The 22,940-nt window shown below is 42.8% G+C and overlaps 1 protein-coding gene across 6 annotated transcripts; it reads right to left on the bottom strand.

Moving 5' to 3' along the window:
- Nucleotides 1–981: 981 nt before the first annotated feature.
- LOC112240699 (coagulation factor XIII B chain-like) lies at nt 982–22,764 on the bottom strand. Of its 6 annotated transcripts, none has more exons than XM_042322458.1 (10): nt 22,533–22,719; nt 7,969–8,166; nt 7,146–7,337; nt 6,847–7,023; nt 6,434–6,619; nt 5,007–5,180; nt 4,465–4,638; nt 4,133–4,339; nt 3,816–3,855; nt 982–1,704 (listed from the first exon to the last, which is right to left on the bottom strand). In XM_042322458.1, the coding sequence occupies exons 1-9, from the start codon at nt 22,645–22,647 to the stop codon at nt 3,836–3,838; spliced, it is 1,443 nt and encodes a 480-aa protein (XP_042178392.1). In that variant the 5' UTR covers nt 22,648–22,719; the 3' UTR covers nt 982–1,704; nt 3,816–3,835. The 6 variants fall into 6 exon arrangements, 5 of the variants coding, with proteins under 5 accessions (XP_042178392.1, XP_042178393.1, XP_042178394.1 ...); XM_042322459.1 differs by having other exon boundaries at nt 6,434–6,613; nt 22,533–22,718; XM_042322460.1 differs by lacking the exon at nt 5,007–5,180.
- Between the last annotated feature and the right edge of the window lie 176 nt (nt 22,765–22,940).

Here is a 22,940-nt window from a genome sequence, read left to right as displayed (position 1 = left end):
ATCACACTTTTCTTTAACCATTTATGTTCTTTAATACAGGGCCGACATACAAGTTCCTTCATTTTTTCCCCTTCTACTTGCCTCTTCCATTTTTGTTGTAATGCTGCAATTAATTGGTTGTAATTTTGGGTGGAGCAGACATTTCCATATGTCTGTGTTAGCTGCATGTGTGACATAACTCCACCAGTCCTATTTATGATATCATTCACTAAAGTTATACCTGTGTTTTTACCGCAGTGAAGGTTTGATTAAATTCTATATATTGGAGTTTTCCAGTATTTTGCGTCAGTCCCCCTGGACAGTGGTTCTCTTCAGTGCTCCCTGGGGGCTGGAACTCTGTAGACAAACATTAACATGAACTGTTTATTTATGTTCTACTCCTTCCATTTTTACTGCATCTACCATTTGATCAACATGAAATCATCTCTGACTCTGCTGTGTCTGGTGGTATGGGTGAATGTGGATGCTTCATCAGCTCAGACTGGTAAGGATGTGTTTTCCTTCACTTTCTCACATGCTTGTAGTGCCCACATTGTATTAGTATCCACCAATTGCTCTGTAAGACACTGACTAGACTGTACAAAGTGAGCAAACGTAACTGATGTGTTTACTTTGCTACGTTTAGATACTATTGTACACCATCATAGGGAAACAGCACATTACTCTTCTGATACGCAGGGAAAATGATGACAATTTCTGCCTTCAATTCCATATTCACTTATGTTTTTGACAGGACTTCAGGAATATAAACTCAGCAAAAAAAGAAACGTCCTCTCACTGTCCACTGCGTTTGTTTTCAGCAAACTTAACGTGTAAATATTTGTATGAACATAACAAGATTCAACAACTGAGATATAAACTGAACAAATTCTACAGACATGTGACTAACAAAAATGGAATAATGTGTCTGTGAACAAAGGGGGGTCAAAATCAAAAGTAACATTCAGTATCTGGTGTGGCCAATGACAAGTGATACTGACCTGAGAAATAGTTTGTCAGCTTTAATGTGCATTTGTTAGGTTAACATCTGTAAATCTTATTCTGTTGTACTGTAGCCTTGTAAAGACTCATGGAGACAACGTGTCATCTCTTTTCCACAGCTTTATTGTCTTGATAAGGTCAATTACAATCATAACAGTTGTTCACTTATATTACACCTTGAGGTAATGAATCACACAGCTGGGAGATACAGGAGAATATTCACACATTATAGAGCGTGTCGGTCTAATCCTGAATGCTGATTGGTTAAGACCGCATTCCAGCCGGTGCCTATTCCACAAGCTACCACCGGCTAAATCTATGATGTTAAAATGCCTATTTACTCTGTTCCAACTGACTGCGCAATCCACTGCCTCATCAGCCCAGCCAGGCAATTTATAAACTTGATAGAAGGATATTCACACAATCACATCACTTTGTACTAATACAACAAATGTACCATTTTAGTCTAGCTTTAGATAGCTGTACTGTTATTATAGTGAAGCTGAGACTGATATGATATGAAAGATACGGTTATTTTGTTTCAATGATGATACAATGTCAAATGTTGAAAAGACACATGTATTCCATTACTGGATGGCTCACATTTCTTCTAAATCTAAATTAAACAAGCGACAGACACCACAAAAGCAAATGGGTCTTCTCCTTGCATAAAAAGGCGGCTTTGTATGGATTCTTGAAGTTGATGGAGGGAACATCATGACTCTGTAGGAATGAAATCACATGACAAGATAATCAGTCAGTTGAGTAATACTGCTGATCACGACTACTACAGAGGAGAATCTGAGGAGTAATACTGCTGATCACGACTACTATAGAGGAGAATCTGAGGAGTAATACTGCTGATCACGACTACTATAGAGGAGAATCTGAGGAGTAATACTGCTGATCATTACTATTATAGATCAGAGTCTGTGGAGCAATCCGGCTGATCATTACTATTATAGATCAGAGTCTGTGGAGCAATCTGGCTGATCATTACTATTATAGATCAGAGTCTGTGGAGCAATCCGGCTGATCATTACTAGTATAGATCAGAGTCGGTGGAGCAATCCGGCTGATCATTACAATTATAGATCAGAGTCTGTGGAGTAATCTGGCTGATCATTACTATTCTAGATCAGAGTCTGTGGAGTAATCTGGCTGATCACTATTATAGATCAGAGTCTGTGGAGCAATACGGCTGATCATTACTATTATAGATCAGAGTCTGTGGAGCAATCCGGCTGATCATTACTATTATAGATCAGAGTCTGTGGAGTAATCTGGCTGATCATTACTATTCTAGATCAGAGTCTGTGGAGTAATCTGGCTGATCACTATTATAGATCAGAGTCTGTGGAGCAATCCGGCTGATCATTACTATTATAGATCAGAGTCTGTGGAGATCAATCTGTGGAGTAATCTGGCTGATCATTACTATTCTAGATCAGAGTCTGTCTGTGGGTAATCTGATCAGAGTCTGATCACTATCATTACTAGATCAGAGTCTGTGGAGTAATCTGGCTGATCACTATTCTAGATCAGAGTCTGTGGAGCAATACGGCTGATCATTACTATTATAGATCAGAGTCTGTGGAGTAATACTGCTGATCATTACTATTATCGATCAGAGTCTGTGGAGCATTCTGGCTGATCACTACTATTATAGATCAGAGTCTGTGGAGCAATCTGGCTGATCATTACTATTATAGATCAGAGTCTGTGGAGCAATCTGGCTGATCATTACTATTATAGATCAGAGTCTGTGGAGCAATCTGGCTGATCATTACTATTATAGATCAGAGTCTGTGGGGTAATCTGGCTGATCACTATTCTAGATCAGAGTCTGTGGAGTAATCTGGCTGATCACTATTATAGATCAGAGTCTGTGGAGCAATACGGCTGATCATTACTATTATAGATCAGAGTCTGTGGAGCAATCCGGCTGATCACTACTATTATAGATCAGAGTCTGTGGAGCAATCTGGCTGATCATTACTATTATAGATCAGAGTCTGTGGGGTAATCTGGCTGATCACTATTCTAGATCAGAGTCTGTGGAGTAATCTGGCTGATCACTATTATAGATCAGAGTCTGTGGAGCAATACGGCTGATCATTACTATTATAGATCAGAGTCTGTGGAGTAATACTGCTGATCATTACTATTATCGATCAGAGTCTGTGGAGCATTCTGGCTGATCACTACTATTATAGATCAGAGTCTGTGGAGCAATCTGGCTGATCATTACTATTATAGATCAGTGTCTGTGGAGCAATACGGCTGATCATTACTATTATAGATCAGAGTCTGTGGAGTAATTTTGCTGATCATTACTATTATCGATCAGAGCCTGTGGAGCATTCTGGCTGATCATTACTATTATATATCAGATTCTGTGGAGCAATCTGGCTGATCATTACGATTATAGATCAGAGTCTGTGGATGAATTCTGCTGATCACTACTATTATAGATCAGATGTGGAGTAATTCTGCTGATGACTACTATTATAGATCAGTCTGTGAAGTAATTCTGCTGATCACTACTATTATAGTGGATATTAGACAGTGTTTAACCATGTGACCTTTTATCTGTGTGTCAATGATTAGATAAATGATTCCTGCTTGATGTGATGTTATACTCCAACATGTTTCTGTTATACTTCACTGATAAGCCAAAACATGCTGTTCATAATACTGTTTATAATGCTGTGTATAATACTGTTCATAGTACTGTTTATAATACTTGACTTCAGACATTTCCTCTGCCTTCACTCCTACTACAGGTTTGTGTGATTATAAGACATGCCATTCTCCTGGTTAATTTAACTTACCCATTATGTTCATCATCTACCTATGAATAACGATGGCTACCTAAAAATCAAAGAACAAATAATTTTGGTTATACAGTCAGAAGGTTACACATAGTGGCCTCAATGAATATGATCAAACAGGTGGATTGATTTTCAAGAAAAAGGTTTAGATCAAAATGAGAAAATACTATCCATTTCTATTGTATTAATCTACAGTAGATAGCTCACAGGGCATCCTGGACTTATGCATTCCATATATTAGATGATGTTAAACTCTTAATGTTGAGAGAATGACTATCTTACACTGATGGGTGTTCCTTTACATGACATGAACTTACATATAGGTATGTGTTCTCCATACTGTAACTCTCCATCATCACACTTCACCTCAATTTCTTCTATATTCCATGGTGAATAACGTTTCAATTTATGGTAATATCCCTCTTTGCAATGAAGAGTCTTTTTTTCACCGTGCGCACTATAATCTTTCTTGGGTAAATTCTGTAGATTGTACTCTGCATCAAAAGTGGAAATCTCACAAGGCCCTGATGGATATGAAACCCAGTCATTTTTTCATTAACTTAGTGTGCAGTACATATTCATACATGTATATACACTTGACATGTAGATATAACACCATGTTCAGACCAGTTGAAAATAATGTACTTACGTAAACACTTTGGAGGACTCGGCCATTTTCCATTCAGACATCTGATGCTGCCTGTGAAACTCAGTGTATACTGTCTGCTGCATTGGTAGGACACCTCTGTAATTACACCTTCAACATCTCTCTTTTCCTTTGTGAAATCTCCATTAGTAATGGGAGGAGGATCAGGACAGCTTGCTAGATTAAACAGGGAATAGATAGAAATCATAATACAATACCATGAAAATACAGTACCATGATAATACAGTACCGTGAAAATACAGCACCATGATTCAGTAACATAATCCAGTACCATGATAATACAATACCATGATTATAGAATACGATGATAATACAGTACCATGATAATAGAAGGGATATTATTATAATACAGTACCATGATACACTATTATGATAATACAATTCCATGATAATACTGTACCATGATAATAGAATACCATTATAATACCGTATCATGATAATACAGTACAGTACCATGATGATACAGTACCATGATAATACAGTACAGTACCATGATAATACAGTACCATAGACTTAAGACTTACCGTTACACTCAACTGGCATGTGCCATTCTCCATTCTTGCAAGTTGCTTTTCCTCCGGGGTCTTTGTATGGGCTAATGCATGTATAGTCTATTTGGTTCCCATTTTTGTATCTCTCCAGCACTTGGTCAGGAATCTCCATTCTCCTCCCTGTGCCCTCAGGCTTACCACAGTACTCTGTAGGTGAAGCACAGCATGTTTGAATTCTCAAATTACAGTCAAATACCAGAGGCACAAAAGTGGCAGAGAATGACTGTGTGGTTAGAACCATAGTCAAGGGCCAATGTACAGTATATTCAGAGAATGTAACTGGGGCAATTTGTGATATATACTGTAAATATCAAATCAAATCAAATCAAATTTATTTCTATAGCCCTTCGTACATCAGCTGATATCTCAAAGTGCTGTACAGAAACCCAGCCTAAAACCCCAAACAGCAAGCAATGCAGGTGTAGAAGCACGGTGGCTAGGAAAAACTCCCTAGAAAGGCCAAAACCTAGGAAGAAACCTAGAGAGGAACCAGGCTATGTGGGGTGGCCAGTCCTCTTCTGGCTGTGCCGGGTGGAGATTATAACAGAACATGGCCAAGATGTTCAAATGTTCATAAATGACCAGCATGGTCGAATAATAATAAGGCAGAACAGTTGAAACTGGAGCAGCAGCACAGTCAGGTGGAAGTTGAAACTGGAGCAGCAGCATGGCCAGGTGGACTGGGGACAGCAAGGAGTCATCATGTCAGGTAGTCCTGGGGCATGGTCCTAGGGCTCAGGTCAGTTGAAACTGGAACAGCAGCATGGCCAGGTGGACTGGGGACAGCAAGGAGTCATCATGTCAGGTAGTCCTGGGGCATGGTCCTAGGGCTCAGGTCCTCCGAGAGAGAGAAAGAAAGAGAGAAAGAGAGAATTAGAGAACGCACACTTAGATTCACACAGGACACCAAATAGGACAGGAGAAGTACTCCAGATATAACAAACTGACCCCAGCCCCCCGACACATAAACTACTGCAGCATAAATACTGGAGGCTGAGACAGGAGGGGTCAGGAGACACTGTGGCCCCATCCGAGGACACCCCCGGACAGGGCCAAACAGGAAGGATATAAATATGCACTGAAACTCATCCATGATCATATCAAGGAATACTAGACTATAATGAATTATAGCAAAAAACAACAGCAACTATCTCAAAGTGGACACATTAGGGACATATTGAGAAAATATAAATCAGAGATGTATATTTCTGTAAAACCAAGCAATGCCTAAACAAGTACCCCGGATTGTATGAGAGAATAATGGTGTTATGTGATACAGAATTTTTCATCTCAATGAACATTTAGATATCATTTTTTCCCTGTTTGAATAGGTGCTGTTCATAGTAGAGTAACTCTAAACTGAATTACTGCATCAGTTTCAAACCGTTATTAATACTTACGTTTGCATGTTGGTGGTGGAGTTGTCCAACTCCCATTTTCACAAGTAAGTTTTTTATGTCCCTCTATTTCAAAGGACTTGCGACATTCATAATTCACTTCAAATCCCTTTATATATTTATTTTTATACGGGATTTTAACAATTGCATTTTCAACTTTAGGTGGAGGATCACATGGAACGCCTTGCGCTTCAAGAGAAGAAAATATTGCTGAAAGATTAGTGGGTAGAAAACATACACAGTACAGACACAGAACTACTATCTATGTAATTACATGATATCATATGGGCTTCTGGGTCCTTTCCCCCAAACTATTCCAACATATAGTAAACATACATTGAAGGATGACTGGCCACTGTATACAATTAAAATCAAGTGATTGTTTTAAATGAACAAAACTATTAACAACTACTCACGTCTACAAGCTGGTAACGGTGTTTGCCATTCTCCATCCTTACATTTTATAGTCTTAGTTTCAGATGTGTATCCAACTTTGCAATCAATAGTAACAGTTTGTTCATTGTTATAGACTTCACTGTGAGGTACCTTTCTTGTGTTGGGAATGACAGGGATTCTGCCACATTGTGATTTATCTAGAGAGAAAGAGCATTGAGATTGAGTTTCAGACCAATATAGCCAAGTCAGAGGGAAATGCATTCTACTGTTCTTGATCTACTTTGTAAAGAGGTCATTTCTAGAGGATCTGTTTTCTTACCAATACACTCTACTATTCCAGACCATGTTCCCTCAGTACATGTGGCTTCACCCCACCAACCCCCGGTAGAGGGTTTGAACCCTTCATTGCAGGAAAAGTATATCTTGCTTTTCCTGGGATCAACATTCCTCTCATTTGACTGAACTAGGAATCCATTCATCACAGTTGGGTTGATACATGCTCCCTCTATTTCTGGGGGAAACATTGACATGAAACATTATAGAACACAATGTGACACAATGGTTTTAAATCCGGTTCTACAGTTGTAACGCTGAGTTCCTCCCAATTGACTCCGCTGCCAGCGGTAGGGAGAACTCACAAGAGGGTCACGTGGTCACCACATGTTATCCCTACAATGATAGAGATGTTTAGTATTAGCATGAATCATACCAGTACAGTAATACACAGTGATTACACTGTCTATACCTCCTTATACCCTCAACATGGATGCATGCTCTCTTTATTTCTGGGAGAAACAATGGCAGGAAACATTACAGAACGCATTGTGACACATCGTTCAGTTAACAGCGCACTTAGAGGACCTGTTCTACAAAGCATTTCCATATCATTACATTTTGGCCAAGCTGTCAGTTTGATAAAAGCACTGAACAGAGTGAGCTCCTCTCAATTGACCCCGCTGCCAGTAGTAGGGAGAACTCACAAGAGAGTCACGTGGATCACCACATGTTATCCCTACAATGATAGAGATATTTAGTGTCAGCATGAATCAAACCTGTACAGTAATACACAGTGATTCACCTGTATAAACCCCAATACACTCTCAATATATCATAATACAATATACTCTCCAGTATGAACATACGTTCACAATCTGTTGTAGAAGATGACCACTTTCCGTCCTCTTTGCATGTTATTGTATTTTCAGTCTGACGTGAGAAAAAGTTCCAGAATCCTGAGTCACAGGTCACCGTTACACGTTCATCAGGCAAGAACAGATTTCTGTCAGCAGGTGTGTAACTGGTTCCTCTTGTTGGTGGCAATGATACATTACATTTCACTTCTGTATTTTGGAGACAAAAAAGGATAGAAACACATTATGTTATCAAAATCAAATCAAATTTATTTGTCACATACACATGGTTAGCAGATGTTAATGCGAGTGTAGCGAAATGCTTGTGCTTCTAGTTCCGACAATGCAGTAATAACCAACTATCTAACCTAACATTTCCAAAACTACTACCTTATACACACAAGTGTAAAGGGATAAAGAATATGTACATAAAGATATATGAATGAGTGATGTTACAGAACGGCATAGGCAAGATGCAGTAGATGGTATCGAGTACAGTATATACATATGTGATGAGTAATGTATGGTGGTTTAAACAAAGTGGCATAGTTTAAAGTGGCTAGTGATACGTGTATTACATAAAGACGCAGTAGATGATATAGGGTACAGTATATACATATACAGTGGGGCAAAAAAGTATTTAGTCAGCCACCAATTGTACAAGTTCTCCCACTTAAAAAGATGAGAGAGGCCTGTAATTTTCATCATAGGAACACTTCAACTATGACAGACAAAATGAGAAGAAAAAATCCAGAAAGTCACATTGTAGGATTTTTGATGAATTCATTTGCAAATTATGGTGGAAAATAAGTATTTGGTCACCTACAAACAAGCAGGATTTATGGCTCTCACAGACCTCTAACTTCTTCTTCAAGAGGCTCCTCTGTCCTCCACTCGTTACCTGTATTAATGGCACCTGTTTGAACTTGTTATCAGTATAAAAGACACCTGTCCACAACCTCAAACTGTCACACTCCAAACTCCACTATGGCCAAGACCAATGAGCTGTCAAAGGACACCAGAAACAAAATTGTAGACCTGCACCAGGCTGGGAAGACTGAATCTGCAATAGGTAAGCAGCTTGGTTTGAAGGAATCAACTGTGGTAGCAATTATTAGGAAATGGAAGACATACAAGACCACTGATAATCTCCCTCGATCTGGGGCTCCACGCAAGATCTCACCCCGTGGGGTCAAAATGATCACAAGAACGGTGAGCAAAAATCCCAGAACCACCTGGGGGGACCTAGTGAATGACCTGCAGAGAGCTGGGACCAAAGTAACAAAGCCTACCATCAGTAACACACTACGCCGCCAGGGACTCAAATCCTGCAGTGCCAGACGTGTCCCCCTGCTTAAGCCAGTACATGTTCAGGCCCATCTGAAGTTTGCTAGAGAGCATTTGCATGATCCAAAAGAAGATTGGGAGAATGTCACATGGTCAGATGAAACCAAAATATAACTTTTTGGTAAAAACTCAACTCGTCGTGTTTGGAGGATAAAGAATGCTGAGTTGCATCCAAAGAACACCATACCTACTGTGAAGCATGGGGGTGGAAACATCATGCTTTGGGGCTGTTTTTCTGCAAAGGGACCAGGACGACTGATCCGTGTAAAGGAAAGAATGAATGGGGCCATGTATGGTGAAATTTTGAGTGAAAATCTCCTTCCATCAGCAACGGCATTGAAGATGAAACGTGGCTGGGTCTTTCAGCGTGACAATGATCCCAAACACACTGCCCGGGCAACGAAGGAGTGGCTTCGTAAGAAGCATTTCAAGGTCCTGGAGTGGCCTAGCCAGTCTCCAGATCTCAACCCCATAGAAAATATTTGGAGGGAGTTGAAAGTCTGTGTTGCCCAGCAACAGCCCCAAAACATCACTGCTCTAGAGGAGATCTGCATGGAGGAATGGGGCAAAATACCAGCAACAGTGTGTGAAAACCTTGTGAAGACTTACAGAAAAAGTTTGACCTCTGTCATTGCCAACAAAGGGTATGTAACAAAGTATTGAGAAACTTTTGTTATTGACCAAATACTTTTTTTTCCACCATAATTTGCAAATAAATTCATTAAAAATCCTACAATGTGATTTTCTGATTTTTTTTCCTAATTTTGTCTGTCATAGTTGAAGTGTACCTATGATGAAAATTACAGGCCTCTCATCTTTTTAAGTTGGAGAAATTGCACAATTGGTGGCTGACTAAATACTTTTTTGCCCCACTGTCCATATGAGATGAGTAATGTAGGGTATGTAAACATTATATTAAGTAGCATTGTTTAAAGTGGCTAGTGATATATCTTAAATCAATTTCCATCAATTCCCATTATTAAAGTGGCTGGAGTTGAGTCAGTGTGTTGGCAGCAGCCACTCAATGTTAGTGGTGGCTGTTAAACAGTCTGATGGCCTTGAGATAGAAGCTGTTTTTCAGTCTCTCGGTCCCTGCTTTGATGCACCCATACTGACCTCGCCTTCTGGATGATAGCGGGGTGAACAGTCAGTGGCTAGGGTGGTTGTTGTCCTTGATGATCTTTATGGCCTTCCTGTGACATCAGGTGGTGTAGGTGTCCTGGAGGGCAAGTAGTTTGCCCCCGTTGATGCGTTGTGCAGACCTCACTATCCTTTGGAGAGCCTTACGGTTGTGGGCGGAGCAGTTGCCGTACCAGGCGGTGATACAGCACGACAGGATGCTCTCGATTATGCACCTGTAGAAGTTTGAGTGCTTTTGGTGACAAGCCGAATTTCTTCAGCCTCCTGAGGTTGAAGAGGCGCTGCTGCGCCTTCTTCACGATGCTGTCTGTGTGGGTGGACCAATCAGTTTGTCCGTGATGTGTACGCCGAGGAACTTAACTTACTACCCTCTCCACTACTGTCCCATCGATGTGGATAGGGGGGTGCTCCCTCTGCTGTTTCCCGAAGTCCACAATCATCTCCTTTTTTTTTGTTGACGTTGAGTGTCAGGTTATTTTGCTGACACCACCCTACAAGGGCCCTCACCTCCTCCCTGTAGGCTGTCTCGTCGTTGTTGGTAATCAAGCCTACCATTGTAGTGTCGTCTGCAAACTTGATGATTGAGTTGGAGGCGTGCATGGCCACGCAGTCATGGGCGAACACGGAGTACAGGAGAGGGCTCAGAACGCACCCTTGTGGGGCCCCAGTGTTGAGGATCAGCGGGGTGGAGATGTTGCTACCTACCCTCACCACCTGGGGGCGGCCCATCAGGAAGTCCAGTTGCACAGGGCGGGGTCGAGACCCAGGGTCTCGAGCTTGATGACGAGTTTGGAGGGTACTATGGTGTTAAATGCTGAGCTGGAGTCGATGAACAGCATTCTCACATAGGTATTCCTCTTGGGTCTAGGGTGTCAGGTAGGGTGGAGGTGATATGGTCCTTGACTAGTCTCTCAAATCACTTCATGATGACGGAAGTGAGTGCTACGGGGCGGTAGTCGTTTAGCTCAGTTAGCTTTCTTGGGAACAGGGACAATGGTGGTCCTCTTGAAGCATGTGGGGACAGCAGACTGGGATTAGGATTGATTGAATATGTCCGTAAACACACCAGCCAGCTGGTCTGCACATGCTCTGAGGACGTGGCTGGGGATGCCGTCTGGGCCTGCAGCCTTGCGAGGGTTAACATGTTTAAATGTTTTCCTCACGGCTACAGTGAAGGAGAGTCTGCAGGTTTTGGTCACGTGCCGTGTCAGTGGCACTGTATTGTCCTCAAAGCGGGCAAAAAAGTTATTTAGTCTGCCTGGGAGCAAGACATCCTGGTCCGTGACGGGGCTGGTTTTCTTTTTGTAATCCGTGATTGACTGTAGACCCTGCCACACACCTCTTGTTTCTGAGCCGTTGAATTGTGACTCTACTTTGTCTCTATACTGACGCTTAGCTTGTTTGATTGCCTTGCGGAGGGAATAGCTACACTGTTTGTATTCGGTCATGTTTCCGGTCACCTTTCCCTGGTTAAAAGCAGTGGTTTGTGCTTTCAGTTTCATGCGAATGCTGCCATCAATCCTCGGTTTCTGGTTTGGGAATGTTTTAATCGTTGCTATGGGAACGACATCATCAATGCACTTTCTAATGAACTCTCTCACGGAATCAGCGTATTCGTCAATGTTGTTGTTTGACGCAATGCGGAACATATCCCAGTCCACGTGACCGAAGCAGTCTTGAAGCGTGGAATCAGATTGGTCGGACCAGCGTTGAACAGACCTGAGTGCGGGAGCTTCTTGTTTTAGTTTCTGTCTGTAGGCAGGAAGCAACAAAATGGAGTCGTGGTCAGCTTTTCTGAAAGGAGGGCGGGGGAGGGCCTTATATAGGGCTGTGATTATAATCGAAGAGAATTCCCTTGGTAGATAATGCGGTCGACGTTTGATTGTGAGGAATTCTAAGTCAGGTGAGCAGAAGGAGTGTGCTGTTAGTAGTGTGCTTATTAAAGATAAAGAGATGAGTTACCCTGCTGACTTCAAATGTCAATATATAGTTGAGTATGAATTAGGCTGTTTGACAAGGTTTGAATCCTAAGCAACCTACCTATACATAGTTTGATGTACATTACCAACAAAGCTACTGTAATAGGTCAAGGTTGTGTGCTGGAAAAACTTGGTAGAGCATGGGTGGAATAAGCATTGTTGTGCTCATGTGAATTTCCTTTTATTTTTCGACTTCAGACCAATGCCTATTCTCACTTAAAACATATTGTTTTGTTTTTAATAAAAAAGGAAGGTTGGGCCTCAGGGTGGCGCAGTGGTTAAGGGCGCTGTACTGCAGCGCCAGCTGTGCCATCAGAGTCCCTGGTTTCGCGCCCAGGCTCTGTCGTAACCGGCCGCGACCGGGAGGTCCGTGGGGCGACGCACAATTGGCCTAGCGTCGTCCGGGTTAGGGAGGGCTTGGTCGGTAGGGATGTCCTTGTCTCATCGTGCACCAGCGACTCCTGTTGTGGGCCGGGCGCAGTGCGTGCTAACCAAGGTTGATAGGTAGACGGTGTTTCCTCCGACACATTGGTGCGGCTGGCTTCCGGGTTGGATGCGCGCTGTGTTAAGAATTAGTGCGGCTTGGTTGGATTGTGTATCGGAGGACGCATGACTTTCAACCTTCGTCTCTCCCGAGCCCGTACGGGAGTTGTAGCGATGAGACAAGATAGTAGCTACTACAAAATTGGGGAGAAAAATGGGGTAAAAATTCAAAAAAATATATTTAAAAAAAAGAAATGTCGGAGAATTATCTATATCAAAAGGCAAGTATTTAATTACGTTGCGAAATGAATGAATTAACATACAAGGCATAAATCTCAAGTAGGAAGGCAATATTGACATTACAAGGTATTATTCTAGGCATGATCAGAGAGACCATGGCTTGTGCCATGACCACTAGATCATGAGAAAGAGAGAGAAAGAAAGAGCGAGGCTGTATCTCACCAGCACAGGCCAGGAGCAAAAGAAAAGGTCAATGAATCCAACATCCTGTGTGAATTCATAACATCTGAATTATTTGAGTTGTTCCTGCTTCTGAGGTGAGGCAGATAGAGGTTTGAGATATCAACACAGAGAATGCTGAATTCCTGAGAAGACAATAAAGCCTTTTGCATAGTGTTGATAAGAGACTTCAGGGGCTGGGTTGCCCTACACCTGATGTCCCTGAACCAACAAGCAATTGACAATGTGTTCTGTTTACCAGGCTATGTGAGCCTTTGCCAAAGGCCTCCACCTTGGCCAGACAATCATACAGGCAAAGCAGCAATACAGGACTAAGATTGAATCCCACTACACCGGCTCTGACGCTCGTTGGATATAGCAGGGGCTTGCAAACTATCTCGGATTAGAAAGAGAAACCCAGCCGTGAGCTGCCCAGAGACTTAATGCAACCGCTGTGTCAGATTTTTTAAAAACTTTACGGAAAAAGCATAATCTGAGAACGGAGCTCAGAGCCCAATCCAGCCAGAGAAATATCTGCCATTTTGGAGTCAACAGGAGTCAGACATAACACCATAAATATTCACTTACCTTTGATGATCATCAGAAGGCACTCCCAGGAATCCCAGTTTGACGACAAATGACTGATTTGTTCCATAAAGTCCATCATTTATGTCCAAATAACCACTTGTTGTTAGCGTGTTCAGCCCAGTAATCCATCTTCATGAGGCGCAGGCACTTCGTCCAGACAAACTCGAAAAGTTCCGTTACAGTCCTTTAGAAACATGTCAAACAATGTATGGAATCAATCTTTAGGATGTTTTTAACATAAAACATCAATAATGTTCCAACCGGAGAATTCCTATGTCTGAAGAAAAGCACTGGAACGAGATGTAACTCTGTCGGGAGCGCGCGTCTGAGACACTCTGCCAGACCACTGACTCAAACAGGTCTCATGAGCCCCTCCTTTGTAGTAGAATCCTCATTCAAGTTTCTAAAGACAGTTGTATTCTAGTGGAAGCCGTAGGAAGTGCAACTTTATCCATATCCCACTGTGTATTCAGTAGGCCAAGCTTTGAAAAGCTCAGATGTGCCACTTCCTGGTTGGATTTTTCTCAGCTTTTTGCCTGCCATATTAGTTCTGCATTACATGGGCTTGCTCCTACCTATCTCTATGATTTGGTCCTGCCGTACATACCTACACGTACGCTACGGTCACAAGACGCAGGCCTCCAAATTGTCCCTAGAATTTCTAAGCAAACAGCTGGAGGCAGGGCTTTCTCCTATAGAGCTCCATTTTTATGGAATGGTCTGCCTACCCATGTGAGAGAAGCAAACTCGGTCTCAACCTTTAAGTCCTTACTGAAGACTTATCTCTTCAGTGGTCATATGATTGAGTGTAGTCTGGCCCAGGAGTGGGAAGGTGAACGGAAAGGCTCTGGAGCAACGAACCGCCCTTGCTGTCTCTGCCTGGCCGGTTCCCCTCTTCCCACTGGGATTCTCTGCCTCTAACCCTATTACAGGGGCTGAGTCACTGGGGTTATATCCTTCCTGTTTGGCCCTGTCTGGGGGTGTCCTCGGATGGGGCCACAGTGTCTCCTGACCCCTCCTGTCTCAGCCTCCAGTATTTATGCTGCAGTAGTTAATGTGTCGGGGGGCTAGGGTCAGTTTGTTATATCTGGAGTACCTCTCCTGTCCTATTCGGTGTCCTGTGTGAATCTAAGTGTGCGTTCTCTAATTCTCTCTCTCTCTCGGAGGACCTGAGCCCTAGGACCATGCCCCAGGACTACCTGACATGATGACTCCTTGCTGTCCCCAGTCCACCTGGCCGTGCTGCTGCTCCAGTTTCAACTGTTCTGCCTTATTATTATTCGACCATGCTGGTCATTTATGAACATTTGAACATCTTGGCCATGTTCTGTTATAATCTCCACCCGGCACAGCCAGAAGAGGACTGGCCACCCCTTGAAGTCTTGACCCACTGAAGAGTCTCTCATCTCTTCAGTGGGTCATATGATTGAGTGTAGTCTGGCCCAGGAGTGTGAAGGTGAACGGAAAGGTTCTGGAGCAACAAACCGCCCTTGCTGTCTCTGCCTGGCCGGTTCCCCTCTTTCCACTGGTATTCTCTGCCTCTAACCCCATTACAGGGGCTGAATCACTGGCTTACTGGTGCTCTTTCATGCCGTCCCTAGGAGGGGTGCGTCACTTGAGTGGGTTGAGTCACTGATGTGATCTTCCTGTCTGGGTTGGTGCCCCCCCTTGGGTTGTGCCACGGTGGAGATCTTTGTGGGCTATACTCAGCCTTGTCTCAGGATGGTAAGTTGGTGGTTGACGATATCCCTCTAGTGGTGTGGGGGCTGTGGTTTGGAAAAGTGGGTGGGATTATATCCTTCCTGTTTGGCCCTGTCCGGGGGTATCATCGGATAGGGCCACAGTGTCTCCTGACCCCTTCTGTCTCAGCCTCCAGTATTTATGCTGCAGTAGTTTGTCGGGGGTTTGTTATACCTGGAGTACTTCTCCTTATCCGGTGTCCTGTGTAAATTTTAAGTATGCTCTCTCTAATTCTCTCTTCTCTCTTTCTTTCTCGATCTCGGAGGACCTGAGCCCTAGGACCATGCCTCAGGACTACCTGGCATGATGACTCCTTGCTGTCCACAGTCCAGCCGGCAGTGCTGCTGCTCCAGTTTCAACTGTTCTGCCTATGATTATTATTATTTGACCATGCTGGTCATTTATGAACATTTGAACATCTTGGCCATGTTCTGTTATAATCTCCACCTGGCACAGCCAGAAGAAGACTGGCCACCCCTCATAGCATGGTACCTCTCTAGGTTTCTTCCTAGGTTTAGATCTTTCTAGGGAGTTTTTCCTAGCCACCGTGCTTCTACACCTGCATTGCTTGCTGTTTGGGGTTTTAGGCTGGGTTTCTGTACAGCACTTTGAGATATCAGCTGATGTACAAAGGGCTATAGAAATAAATTTGATTTGATTCTGTTATACTCACAGACATCATTCAAACAGTTTTAGAAACTTCAGTGTTTTCTATCCAATACTAATAATAATATGCATATATTAGCATCTGGGACAGAGTAGGAGGCAGTTCACTCTGGGCACGCTATTCATCCAAAAGTGCAAATGCTGCCCCCTATCCCAAAAGAGAGAAACCCAACCATGAGCTGCCCAATGACTTAAGCCTACCAGAGGAGTTAAATGGCTTGTGTGTTCAATTTGAGGCAAGCAACACTGAACAATGCATGAGCGCACCAGCTGTTCTGGATGAGTGTGTGATCGCGCTCCCTCCTTTGCCGACGTGACTAAGACCTTTAAACAGGTTAACATTCAGACGGATTACCAGGACGCGTACTCAGAGCAAGAGCTGACCAGCTGACAAGTGTCTTCATTGACATTTTCAAGCTCTCCCTGACCCAGTTTGTAATACACTATATATACAAAGGTATGTAGACACCGCTTCAAATTGGTGGATTCGATTATTTCAGCAACACCTGTTGCTGATAGGTGTATAAAATCGTCCACATAGCCATGCGATCTCCATAGACAAACATTGGCAGTAGAATGGCCTTAATGAAGAGCTCAGTGACTTTTAACGTGGCACCATCATAGGATACCACCTTTCCAACGAGTCAGCTCGTCAAATTTCTGCCCTGCTAGAGCTGCCCCGGTCAATTGTAAGTGCTCTTATTGAGAAGTGGAAATATCTAGGAGCAACAACGGGTCAGCCACAAAGTGGTAGGCCACACAAGCTCACAGAGCGGGACCGCTAAGTGATGAAGCGCTAGGTTGCAACACTCAGTACCGTGTTACAAACTGCCTCTGGATGCAACATCGGCACAAGAACTGTTCGTCGGGAGCTTCATGAAATGTGTTTCCTTGGCTGAGCAGCCGCTCACAAGCCTAAGATCACCATGTACCGCCATTGAACTCTGGAGCAGTGGAAATGCGTTCTCTGGAGTCATGAATAACGTTTCTCCATCTGGTAGTCTGACGGACGAATCTAGGTTTGGCGGATGCCAGGATAACTCTACCTGCCCCAATCATAGTGGCAACTTTAAAGTTTGGTGGAGGAAGATTAATGATCTGGGGCTGTTTTTCATGGTTTGGTCTAGGCCCCATTATTTCAGTGAAGGGAATCTTAATGGTACAGCATACAATTACATTCTAGACTTTTCTGTGCTTCCAACTTTGTGGCAACAGTTTGGGGAAGGCCCTTTCCTGTTTCAGCATGACAGCAATTCAATGGCTCAGACACGAGACGTATGTGGCTGGGTCTACAGACAGTCACGGACTACAAAAAGAAAACCAGCCACTTCACAGACACCCACGTCTTGCTTCCAGACAAACTAAACACCTTCTTTCTCCGCTTTGAGGTGTCGTGTCTTTGGCTATGCCGGATTAAGTGATATGACATGCTATTCTATAAAATCCTTTCTCTGTAATTAGTATTACCTGATTGAGCTAATCATGTAAATGTAATTAACTAGAAAGTCGGGGCACCACGAAATAATATTTATAGAGCCTTGTCTTCTGTATAAACTCTTAAAGACCTAGTAATATTTTACATCAATAGCAGTCAATAGCAGTCAATATTAATCGTCACCTTATTTCAGTCTCATCTGAAAGTTGTAAATTCTTGGTTATCTTCACAAACCCTGGCTAACAAGTTGAATCAGCAATACAAAATTGGGTTTAATTATGTATTTACTAAATACCTAACTAATCACACAGAATTACACATACACCGAATGAATCATACCTTGATTATAAATGATGTCATAAAGGAAAACGTCCCTAGTGGACGGAACAGATATGACAGCTGGTTGCCCAAAGGAAAGGGGGCTGGGTTTGAGTGAAAGAGCGGGGTGACTGGAGAACAAAGGGAGAAGCGATGTCTCTATCGGGCCGTAGGCAGCTACTCTATCGTGAATACAGAATCTTATGCATTTTAAATTACCGCCCATTTGGAAAAGGAAAATGCAGTAAATATTTACTCTGAGCTGCGCTTCGGTAGGTTGGTGGTGGATGGAAGGCCGTGTTGCCCAACAGAGTCCTTTGTCCTTTGAAGAATGTCTCCGGTGGTAAATTGGATATGTTGTAGTAACGTCGTTGTGTGGTAGATGGGATACTCTGTCTGTTCTTTCCTAGCCCACGTTTGCAGCTGCTGTTGCTAACTCAATGGCTAGGAGGTGTCACTTCTGTCGTGAATAAGAGTTCAAAGTTCATACCATTCACAATCAAAGCTCACGCTGAGGTTGGCTTCGTTCTGTAGTTATTATCTGAACACTTCTGACATCGGATCGTCATCCTAATGTACCCGGAACAGGAGGTTACATTTTTGTGGCGGGAGAAGGGTGTGTTTCAAAGTCTACAGCCCATGTCTCTTCACAGGGGCGGGCCACTTATTGAGCAGAGCCCTAACTTCATGAAACCCAAATCTCTCATTTTGGAAGCTAAAATTACATTTCATCTCTTCACCAATCATTTTATATTTAAACATTTGAATTGCACAACAATTCCATGTGAATCTGATAACTATAATGTGTAGACTTTCCATTGTAGAGTTTGTCTTCCTATCATTGATGAGAATGTCTCAGATGAAAACAGAACTGACATCATATTCATTAAGTACCAACACATATGTTCAACTGGACGGATTGCCAAAATATGGTTCCTTTCACCCCACCTACTGATGTTCCCAGAATCTCTATGTTAACCAAGGGATTTTCAATAGTCCCATCAGTAGGGTAGAGAGAGGAAAAAGGGGGGAGAGGTATTTATGACTGTCGTAAACCTACCTCCAGGCCAGCGTCATGACAGAGGATAACACCGTGCCACCACTGCTGCCTACTCCCAAGGACATTTAAATGTGTTATCCCTCGCAAGGCTGCCAGCCCAGACGGCATCCCTAGCCTCGTCTTCAGATCATGCGCTGACCAGCTGGCTGATGTATTTACGGACATATTCAATCTCTCCCTATCCCAGTCTGCTGTCCCAACATGCTTCAAGATGGCCACTATTGATCCTGTACCAAAGAAGGCAAAGGTAACTGAACTAAATGACTAAATGACTATGACTAAATGACAGAAGTAGCACCTACTTCTGTCATCATGAAGTGCTTTGAGAGACTAGTCAAGGATCATATCACATCCACCTTACCTGTCACCTTACCACCCCAATAGGTCCATAGAAGATGCAATCGCCATCACACTGCACACTGCCCTATCCCATCTGAACAAAAGGAATACCTATGTAAGAATGCTGTTCATTGACTACAGCTCAGCATTCAACACCATAGTACCCTCCAAGCTCATCATTTGGCTCAAGGTCCTGGGTCTCAACCCTCCCTGTGGGATTGGGTCCTGGACTTCCTGATGGTTCGCCCCCAGGTTGTAAGGGTAGGCAATAACACATCTGCCACACTGACCCTCAACATGGGCCCCCTCAGGGGTGCGTGCTTAGTCCCCTCATGTACTGCCTATTCACCCAAGACTGTGTGGCCACACATAACTCCAACACCATCATTAAGTATGCCGACGACACATGGTGGTAGGCCTGATCACCGACGATGATGAGACAGCCTACAGGAAGGAGGTCAGAGACCTGGCAGTGTGGTGCCAGGACAACAACCTCTACCTCAATGTGAGCAAGACAAACACGCTTATTGTGAACTACAGGAGAAGGAGTGCCGAGCACGTCCCATTCACATCCATGGGACTGGAGTGGAAGTCGAGCGCTTCAAGTTCCTTGGCGTCCATACCACTAAGGACCTATCATGGTCCAAACATACAAAAAAAGTTGTGAGTAGGGCTCTGGAGGCTGAAAAGATTTGGCATGGGGCCTCAGATCCTTAAAAACGTTAAACAGCAGCTCCATCGAGAGCATCCTGACCGGTTTCATCACCACTTGGTATGGCAACTACGAGGCATCTGACCGCAAGGTGCTACAGAGGGTAGTACGTATGGCCTACTACATCACTGGGGCTTAGCTCCCTGACATCCAGGACCTCTATACCAGCTGCTGTTAGAGGAAGGCCCTAAAAATTGTCAATGACTCCTGCCACCCAAGTCAAAGACTGTTCTCTCTGCTACCACACGGCAAGCGGTACTGGAGCGACAAGTCTAGGACCAAAAGGCTCCTTTAACTTCTTGTGGATTAGTGGACGCTACCGTCCCATTTCGACAACATCCGGTGAAATTGCTGAGCGTGGAATTCAAATTAAATTATTTGAAATATTTAACTTTCATAAGATCACAAGTGCAATACACCAAAATAAAGCTTAACATCTTGTTAATCCAGCCACTGTGTTAGATTTCAAAAAGGCTTTACGGTGAAAGCAAACCATGCAATTATCTGAGGACAGCACCCCATCGTACAAACACATGAAAATCATATTTCAGCCAAGCAGGTGTGACACGAAAGTCAGAAATAACGATATAATTCATACCTTACCTTTTGAAGATCTTCTTCTGTTGGCACTCCAATATGTCCCAGAAACATCACAAAATGGCCCTTTTGTTCGATATACTCCTTCTTTATATCCCTAAAATGTCCATTTATTCACGCGTTTGATTCAGAAAAACACTGGTTCCAACTCTCCCAACATGACTACAAATGATCTAATAAGTTACCTGTAAATTTGATCCAAACATTTCAAACAACTTTCCTAATCCAACTTTAGTTATCCCAAAATGTGTATATAATCATTAAAATTTGAGACGGAATATATTGTGTTCAATAGCGGATAAAAATCAAAGTGGAGCAAGCTACAGGTAGCGTGCACCAAACGAGAGTCCACTTCGCTTGACACTCATTCTTAATAGCCATACTTCTTCATTTCTAAAAGGAAAAACATCAACCAATTTCTAAAGTCTGTTGACATCTAGTGGAAGCCATAGGAACTGAAACCAGGTGCCTCATAATGTAAAAAGATGTATTGGAGGCGAAGTCAGATGCAGGAGAGCAGAGTATAATGAACAGGTGCACTTTTATTATAGTTCCAACAACGAGAGCACTACGTAAAACAAACACACTCAAAAAACAGAACATAAAAGTAGAGTGCGTAAACGAACACCACATGACATGAAAACAATTACACACAAAACATGATGGGAAACAGAGGATGGACATATGAAAAATGGAGCGGCGATGGCTAGAAAGCCGGTGATGTCGATTGCCGCCCGAACAAGGAGAGGAGCTGACTTCGGCGGAAGTCGTGGCACATAAATCTTGTTTCCCATAGAAAACCAATAGAAAACAAACACAGTGAACTCAGCTAAAACAATTCCTGGATGGTTTGTCCTCGAAGTTTCGCCTGCCAAATAAGTTGTGTTATACTCGCAGATATAATTTTAACAGTTTTAGAAACGTTAGTTTTCTATCCAAATCTACCAATTATATGCATATCCTAGCTTCTGGTCCTGTGTAGCAGGCAGTTTACTTTTGGCACGCTTTTCATCCGGATGTCAAAATACCGGCCCCTATCCCGAAGAAGTTAACGGCTTCTACCCCCAAGCCATAAGACCACTGAACAGTTAATGAAATGGCTACCAAGACTATTTGTATTGAGCCCTTATTTTATTATTATTTAAACTTATTTTTCTTGCACAGGCTCAATGTAAACTGACTGGAATATAACCACACACTCACACATACTACAATGACACTCCAACACACAAGGACACAGACATATGCATATTTTCATCACGCACACATTCCTTCCCACTGTTCACGTACTCTGCTGCTACTCTGTTTATTATCATCGTCACTTTACCCCTACCGACAGTACATGTAAATATTATCTTACCTCAACTACCCCGTACCCCTACACATTGACTCAGTACTGGTACCCCTTGTTTATAGCCTCTTTATTGTTTTCTTATCTACTTATTTTTCCTTAAATGTATTTAGCACATAACTCTGCATTGTTGGTTAAGGGCTCGTAAGTAAGCATTTCACGGTAAGGTATTTGCCGCATGTGACAGATTAAAGTTGGATTTGAATTAGTTGTGCAGCATTTGATAAAAGTAGCATAGCAAACACATCAGTTACGTTTGCTCACTTTGTGTAGTCTAGTCAGTCTTACAGAGCAATTGGTGGATACTAACCCAATGTGGGCACGAGAAGCATGTGAGAAAGTGAAGGAAAACACATCCTTACCAGTCTGAGCTGATGAAGCATCCACATTCACCCATACCACCAGACACAGTAGAGTCAGAGATGATTTCATGTTGATCAAATGGTAGATGCAGTGAAAATAGAAGGAATAGAACATAGATAAACAGTGTCTATCCCAAAGTTAATGTTTGTCTACAGAGTTCCAGCCCCCAGGGAGCAGTGAAGAGTGGGGGACTGATCCAAAATCCTGTAATACTCAAAAATATTGATTTCAATCTATTGCGGTAGAATCACCGAAAATATCACACAGTTTTTGTGAAAAGGCTCAATAGAAAAAGGCTTTGGGTGGGGGAAGTGCCCTCCCACACATGGACATGCAGTAATTGGACTGCTGTGTCATCACCCCTTGCAACGGGCTAATGAAGAGAATGCAGAAATGATTCTTTCCAA

Source organism: Oncorhynchus tshawytscha, linkage group LG05, assembly GCF_018296145.1.
Source record: "Oncorhynchus tshawytscha isolate Ot180627B linkage group LG05, Otsh_v2.0, whole genome shotgun sequence".
NCBI lineage: Eukaryota > Metazoa > Chordata > Actinopteri > Salmoniformes > Salmonidae > Oncorhynchus > Oncorhynchus tshawytscha.
The sequence above is the reverse complement of the archived record's forward strand: the minus strand, read 5'-3'. Positions and strand labels throughout refer to the sequence as shown.

Bases quoted from the DNA above. Each gene is read 5' to 3' on its own strand.
- LOC112240699 (XM_042322458.1), bottom strand. From the start codon at position 22,647: ATGTTCTATTCCTTCTATTTTCACTGCATCTACCATTTGATCAACATG. The intron at 8,167-22,532 runs GTAAGGATGTGT...TCCAAAATACAG, and splicing joins TGCTTCATCAGCTCAGACTG to AAGTGAAATGTAATGTATCA. The intron at 5,181-6,433 runs GTAAGTATTAAT...CTTCACCTACAG, and splicing joins TCCACCACCAACATGCAAAC to AGTACTGTGGTAAGCCTGAG.